Genomic DNA, 7,843 nt, shown 5'->3' with positions numbered 1-7,843 from the left:
TTGATACTCAACTTCCTATCAAGTGACTTTAATGTGTCTACTGAGTTAGGTTTAGGCTAAGGTTACAGTTACACTTTGTTCATCAAATACTTGTCACCTGATAGTTAATTGAGTATCAACATTGGACTATCCAAATAAAGTGTTACCCTACCATCTCTATTTTCCTCACCAATATACTGAGTGCTTTCTGAACTGTACATCTAAACAGGCCTGTTGTGGATGTGATTTTAAAATTTAGAGAAGTACAATACAGTTAAAACACACTTAAGTAAAAGTAAAATGATTGACGTATAAAAATACTACCAGTCCACAAACAAGCTAATGACTGTTATTCATTACTTCCATCCTAGTCTATGCCCTTAACTTTTGTAGATATTGTACATAATTGAATAGAAAGTCAACATAGTTCATTTTTCCATGTATTCTAATTTGTTAAATGTAGAGCATATGACTAATGGCCATAATAATGATCATCATTTTAAAATCTTTCTGTAAATTCGCAAGTGGTCAACAAAGTACTACGTACAGCAAACTACGTAAAAAAAAAGTGCAACACAACTTAATAACCGTTGTTTATTTTAACACAATTCGTTTATCAGCTATTAAGATTCATTCATTACACAAGGTAACCAATAACATCATAAATACAGCAACAGGAATACATCAGTGTGTTAAATGATTGGTCAGTCACAATGGTCGGTGTCATTCTGTGAGCAGAGCGATGCGTTAAAGGCGATGTATTGTAACTGGAAGCCTCCCGCTGTCACCGAGGCATCAGAGAGGAACTTCAGTGTCATCACGTTTCCTGCAGGGGGAAACAATGGTGGGTTAACCTTTTTCCATACAGTACATTTATTTTCAGATTTATTGTTATGCATTTCTCTAATCCACTGATCCATTAGTGTGCCGTAATAATGTTTCCTCATTTTAAAATTCCCAAATGAACCCTATACTGATTTGGTTACAATCCTAATTTACATCATTAGGTGTGGATCTGAAATACAAAAAAAAATTGGGTTCTTTTAACAGACACAGATTCAGATGATTCTTCCAGATTGATGGCAGCTTAATCACAAAAAACTACTAAGAATATGAGGACATCTCACCTGTGCTGATGATATCGTCCGGTAAATAATCACCACAGAACCTGCAAACAAACAGACTCACAGTGATCACAGGATAACAGTGAGGATAAGATTATTCAGACAAAATAATGTTATTATTCTATTCTGACCTCAGCTGGCACCATCATGGAGGTCCAGTGGAGAATCGGAGAACAAATCAATCATTTCACACTCCTATTCATTCATTAGACCTAAAGGAGGTGGGACCCAGAATCCCTCACTTGGGCCAAAAACATTAGGTCACTCTAGAGCGAACAAACGAGCAGCGACCCTCACCTGCCAGCGAAGCCGGAGATGTCGTCGTAGCTGTCGTACACCTCCAGGTAGTCCGCCAGACAGCCCGTGTCGTCCTCCACGTCAAACTCCAGGAAGTGGAGGCGCACCCTCTGGCCGTAGCGCACGCGGATGTGCCAGTAGCAGATCTGCTCGTCCTGGTACTCCTCGGGGAAGCCGGGAGACTGGATGATCCTCTGCTGGTCGGTCAGCACCCCGCCGCACTCCTTGGCTGTGGGACACATGAGCGACATCCAATGATGAGAGAATAGCCATTTCGTAACTCTTTTAAAGATCACCGTTTGATCATTATATAAGCATTTATTACCCCAATATGATCATTTGCTCCCTCACTTTTAATCACAATCTATATAACTGTCTTTCATGATAATTTATTGACTTTAGTCTTATCTTTGTTGCAGTACTGACTGACCAGAACTAGCCAATTAGAGACTTGTATATCTTTTCTTTGTTCTACTTTGTACTGGTTCACATTTCATTCCCTGCTGCAAGTTATCCCTGTTGCTTTTGGGGCTGTCTCTTGCATGAAAACTCAGAATGAAATTAGAATGGTAGAAAGAAAATCCTTTTGTTGAGTGGAGGAAATCAACAACACATGTTGAGACCGGTGACAATGACAACAAAAGCCTTTTCCTCTAGATTTGCTGGGGGGCGATATGTAATTAGAAGTTGCTACATTACTTCTCATGTGTTTCTTATATTCAAACCATATGATAGTTTTACATCAACATCAGCCCAATTTTCTCATTTAGATAATAAGATACCCTGCAGAGCTGTATGAATGAGTGAATTACACAAGGAATCAATGACCAAACTGTAAGGAGCAGAAGAACAAACAAATAGATTCATGAAATTGATGTGATAATGAATAACGTCTTTCACCTGTAAAAACATTTGGTCTAATCTTTTCAGGAGTCAAGAAAAATAATGTTCCCTTTGATTCCTATGTATGTTTGGCATTTTATTTTATGTTTTATCAGTAGTTTGGCTTGGCTCAAGGGTGATTAAACATTTTCTAGACATGGAAGACAATGTCACCTGTAAAAAACAGTATAGTAAAAAAGGCTAAATGAAAAAATACAATACGAGATTTCTGCAAAATAGTGATCATATGTGAAGATATTGTACACTGTCAGTGTGAGCATGTGAAATTTACATTGTGTTTTGTCATGGTCAAGTGAACTAGTGTCTAAAGTGTTAATATTTTCCAAAAAGAAGCGTATTGTTTTAAGTTGGACTGCAACCTTAAAGTGTTTTTATTCAGCACTGCTGTCATTGGCTCATCATGGTGCGTTGTGGGTCAGAGACACTTTGCCTTTCCAGTGGCACACTAGCAAGAACAGATACATTCAGAGCCACTCCTGAACCTTTACCAAACCTCTTAAAAGTTTCATAGGTGGTTTAGTTGGAATTGCAAAATGTTGCTTTGGAATGAATCTGGTTTTATGGGGGGCAGACAGCGAAATCTAAGAGGCATTAAGGTTCCACTCCAGCCACAAGACTTTGGTGAATCATTCAGTGGCGGGGTTACAACAGCACATCACCCCTCACTCATAGGTCAGCCCATGACTTAGTTATCAGTTGCTCCCTGGCGCTCTTACTCACTCATGTCTTATCTGGACCAATGCTTTCACTTCCTCCAGTTTATTCTTAGTCTGTCATTGATCACTCACAGGGTGGGACTGAGATTGTGGTTTTGAATCTAGACACAAAAATGCCCCGTCTCCTAGTGTGGTCCCATCCTGTACTGGTCACATCAGATAACTTTCCTATGTCACCCCTCACCTTTAACTTCAAGCAGCAGTGATGAAAACATCCTTAGAGGGTCTGTGGAACCACATACTTTTTTATTATCCTGACCCTGTGCCCTAACCCCACCCTCTGGGACCGGACGAACATCTCTGTGATGCAACCACAGCCACGTAGTCATCACATACACTCATGGACCATTTAAAACCACCACCCAAATTTGCTCAAGCTGGCATTCATCATTATGTGTAATGCATATACTCACAGTTTGGGTTGTAGCAGTACACATCCCATCTCTCACTTTTGTTCATCCTGTACCCATAGTTGACGATGCCAACTTTACCAAAACCACAGTTGGCGCCGGCTTTGACGATGGGGTAGCCGACTCGCCCTTTGTCAAACCATCCGGCTGCGCACACATGGAAACCTGAACGAGAGCAGCAAAATATTGAATAGAAGCAATGAAAGCAAAATTTGGTCAATTTTGCGCAACAGTAACGGTTACAGTCATTGATAATGCTCTCATGAGCAAACGACTGTATTCTGCAAACCGCAGAAAACCTTTCCAACTCTGTCAGCAGGGAAGCCACAAATTTAAATGGCAGGATAAGGGCCTTCTGGTGACCATCACAAGAACTTTGTTGCATGGACAGGATGGGGATACGGGTCGGGGGGTCGGGGGATGGGGGTGGGGGGGGGTACAGGCTGCATAATGAACTTCTGTGTTGGAGAGCCTAGAGTTACAATCAGCAGACCACAGCTAGGAGAGTGGAGATAAAAGCGGGGACCTCCTAGGAAGACTGCCATGGGGAAACTCAGCTGGAACCACTGACAGGGGGGGGGGGGCGGGTCCCGGTGCCAGAGCCAGTGGCTGGATTCAATCTCTGTGCCATGGGAACAGTAACACTACACACCCAAGGAGGTGTTAACAGGCTTTTACTATACTGGTGGGATCGCTTAACATTTGACACGGAGTCATGCAACAGCAAAGGGCTGGGCATTTGCGGGAATAAGTGCTTCACTCAGCTCTTCCCCAATAACCTTTGCCCTCGATTTTCCACACTTTAAAAGCATTCTGCTGGATTAAAAGATGAAGTGGTAATTATGCTATCTTAGAGACCCGTGTTTTTGAATCCATGAGGGGCAAGGACACACACGTAGGAAAGAATGACGGGGAAATGGGACCCCATGTTTGATTCATTTCATGTGAGATAGGGCAAGGTAAACAAAGCCCTTCCTGACTCCTTGACCAAATGGCTGGATCATGTAAACTGTTTGTTATATATGTGCTTAGATAAACTGTGAAACAGCATCAGTCAATGGGTTAAACAGCACTTCTAGACCGTTGGGAACTATGGGAGTTGGTACTGAGTCAGAATCCCATTAGAGGCTCTATGTGAGTTATGGTGAATTATGGTCCGTGTGCTTTTCCTAGAGTAAATTTTCCTTGACATGAGCTCCACATGTGTATGTGCATTGTGCATGTGAGTGTGTGAATGTGTGTGTTGCTGCAGACCTATTTGACGGGCGGCCTCCAGTTGTTCGTAAGTGGCCAGCTTTCCCCCCTCGTACTTGCAGACAGCCTTGGCCTCTTTATAAGTCAGCTGGTATCTCCCTTTGCGCGATTCCCTGTGGTAAACTCCAGCTGCTTGCTCTGTCAGAGGGAGACGACAAAAAAAAAAGCACTTTTCAGTCAACACTGCTATCCGCATCTAAAACCAGGAGAAAGCTGATAGTCTGCCAGTGCCTGTGTGGTGCAGCAACCACAGCGATTTGTATCTGAGCAACCTGATACACATTTAAAGGCTGCATTTCAGATGGTTCGGGAAAATATCCAAGGGACCAAAGGCAAGCAAGTGAGAATGCATTCGGGCAGGAATTCAAGGTTGAATGGGATCAAACATAAAGCGCAGGAGAGACGTCTGTCAACTAGTGTGCTGTGCTTGGAAGGGGAAGGCCAGCTCACTGTTTGACACTGCTCTGCATTTGGAGCTTTGGCAGCACTCGGTCACATCCCTGGCCCTCTCCGTGGGGAGTCCTCTGCTGATCCTGTTTTGGTATTACGCATGCATGACTCTGCAAGACCAGGCTGAGAACACTCTGAATTAGCCTGGAGTAAATATTTTGATCTTTTTAACCTCTTCCTTTGAAGTGTTTTTCCACTCAGTAAACCCCTCATTCTGTTGTGTGCCTCACCACTACAAGAGCCAACCTTCTCACCCTATCATTTCTGACCGGTATGCATTCTGCACCGCTCCATATCATTACTGTTCACACCAATTAGTTCCTGAAACAATGGTCGGTGTGTATTTTTATTCAGAAGCGTAGGAACAAACTCGCTGAATCAGAACAACACACAGTCTGCCATACCTCAGATTTGGCCAACCTTAAAGAGAAAAGATTTAGTAGAGGAAAAAAGTTGCATGATACAGTATTAGAAACATGTTGTTTATGTGTTCCAGGTGCGTTAACAGGCAAGCCAAACCCATTAACAATATGAAATACTACTCTATTACTGAAATAGGCTATAGCATATTTGGCTTTCACTCTCACCTCATAAAAATACTGAGCATGGGGTTTATGAAGTGAATGTCAAAGGCGCATGTTATGGGAAAATGAAAGACAAATGGCAATTAGGCTAGATTTGAAGATTTGAAAAATTGAAAGAAGAGTTGTTGTTTCCACAGGAACAGCTAGGAAATAGAAATGGGGTGAACTGTCTTTTCTTTTCATTCTATTCTGTTCTGTCTGTTCTGCTGTTTAGACGATGCATTTTGGAAAGGCCAAAGATGAAGTCATTTCCCCATGTTTACATGCTGGCCTCAGTCAGATCATAAACATGCTCTCCTGCTGCTGGGCAGAGCTGCAATATGCTACTGCTGGACTGATCCATACTAGCCTAATTCATGCCATTCCTCACAGTGTGCCTCTATTCTGCAAAAGCAAACAACACAAAGTTATATGTACAACCACAGTCAAGGAGTAACTGATGACATGTAACGAGATTGCAGTAATCAGATTACAGATGAATACAAACATAGATGAGGTGTCACTCAAAACCTGTTGGAAGGGAAAAGGGCATTTAAATAGTGAGATTACAAGATACAGACACTAACATCATTTAAATAGTGCTTGATGATGGCAATAAGTGAGAGTTATAGAACAAACTTGATTTAACTGCAGATTATATTTATTTCTTAGAAAAGTAAAACCAAAATAATTTAAAGTAATCAGATTACGTTGGTGTCTGAGTAGCCTACTCGACTGGTTAAATTTAACAGTAATCCGTAATCTGTACCGGATTGCATTTGAAAAGAGTAGTATTTCTTTACAGCCTCATCACATTCAGTATCAAGACGTTATTGACACATGTCCTAACATCAAAACCCTGCAACACTAAAGTTCACAACTACAGAAGGTGAAACTGCATGGTGCAGATTAAGAAAGACAACAACTTGTCTGAGCGTCAGCGACATTATACATTAAAGCGTTTCTTACCCAGCCAGATTGAATTATGAAATATTCCATTTTTGAACCCCCACGCTTGCGCCTCTTTCAACAGGAACCCAATTGCGTATAGGACAGCGAAGACGCGCATGCTGCAGCCCTCAGTGCGCAGCTCCTCTCCAAACCAGATGTTACCAGGCGCTTCGTCCACAGTGCAGCCCTCTCATCTGCTTATGGCTTTATATACCGAGTGACTGCTGCCCTACACACTGCCGCTTCCCAGCAGAGTCCAGCGAGCGGCGTTGCTCAACACAGGGAATTACCGCCGGGGGGACCCGTCATTCCTAGAAAAGGGCATCGTGCCAAACACCATGCGTGAGGTGTTTCCAGATGTGAAGTGTCTCCCACCGCTTGAATTATGTGGTGCCACGGCGTCAACACATTGTGAGCTGAAATGATCTGCAGTGACCAAGCCATATATCAAGGGAAGAGTTGCAGTTCCCCGAGGGCGTCCCAGCAAAATGACTTCGATTTCACAATTATTTCACTCACTACATGTTAGGACAGTGACAGAATTATGAGGATGACTGCTGACTGTGTTGAGCATAGGTTTCACTCTCCTCGCCTACAAAGACAATTGTATAATTCTGTAGGCCTACCAAGTCATATCTAACAGCAAAAATCTGCTCAGACTGGATTGAGCCTTATCAAATGGGATCCATGGTCTAATATGGATCAAATTGGGGGTTGTTGCCATGTTAAAGTATGGAAATCCATGGCTTAAGAGACAGTATATAGGCTATATTGTGACTTTTTGTGTCAGATAATGAGGTAATGTATATTCACAAAGACAGAAAAACATATATATATTATCGACTATCAGATTCCATGGCCTGCAATTTGGTATTTCCTTCTCTCAAAATCACAGGTTAAAGTGAGAGTGCACACATATCAAGGAGTTTGGGTAAAATTGTCCTGAATTGGTTCCAGATCTGGGAGGAAATGAGCTGTACCGTCTTAATTCTCAGTGCGCCTCTCCCATTTAAACCCACATATGGAAACTCTGCCTCAGACACAGTAATTGTCATATATATGTTACAGTTGCATTTTAATAGGAAATGCATCATCATTTCCATGTGCTCAACAGCTACAGTAGAGCTAATTGCTCACAGCTTTGAGTGAGTATATGATAATGAATCAATAAAACTACGCTATATTATTTATCCCGC

At 42.1% G+C, this 7,843-nt stretch overlaps 1 protein-coding gene across 1 annotated transcript; it reads right to left on the bottom strand.

Annotated features, from left to right (window-relative positions):
* Window positions 1-570: 570 nt before the first annotated feature.
* On the bottom strand, window positions 571-6,857 carry tnfaip6 (tumor necrosis factor, alpha-induced protein 6). Its single transcript, XM_071538854.1, has 6 exons — window positions 6,666-6,857; window positions 4,684-4,821; window positions 3,433-3,594; window positions 1,401-1,629; window positions 1,107-1,147; window positions 571-805 (listed from the first exon to the last, which is right to left on the bottom strand). Exons 1-6 carry the CDS (start codon window positions 6,763-6,765, stop codon window positions 684-686), a joined length of 792 nt encoding a protein of 263 aa, XP_071394955.1. The 5' UTR covers window positions 6,766-6,857; the 3' UTR covers window positions 571-683.
* Window positions 6,858-7,843: the final 986 nt, after the last annotated feature.

The sequence above is a fragment of the Centroberyx affinis genome, unplaced genomic scaffold (genome assembly GCF_046629955.1).
Source record: "Centroberyx affinis isolate AG114_WGS23_722 - 3 ecotype Tasmania unplaced genomic scaffold, CSIRO-AGI_Caff_v1 ptg003356l_1, whole genome shotgun sequence".
Lineage (NCBI taxonomy): Eukaryota > Metazoa > Chordata > Actinopteri > Beryciformes > Berycidae > Centroberyx > Centroberyx affinis.
This window is presented reverse-complemented; position numbering and strand designations above follow the sequence as displayed.

What these genes read in the sequence shown, in the direction of transcription:
- tnfaip6 (XM_071538854.1), bottom strand. Translation starts at nt 6,765, where the DNA reads ATGCGCGTCTTCGCTGTCCTATACGCAATTGGGTTCCTGTTGAAAGAG. An exon ending in ATCTCCGGCTTCGCTGGCAG is followed by an intron (nt 1,148 to 1,400) that starts GTGAGGGTCGCT and finishes GTTTGTTTGCAG; the next exon opens with GTTCTGTGGTGATTATTTAC. An exon ending in GGACGATATCATCAGCACAG is followed by an intron (nt 806 to 1,106) that starts GTGAGATGTCCT and finishes TTCCCCCTGCAG; the next exon opens with GAAACGTGATGACACTGAAG.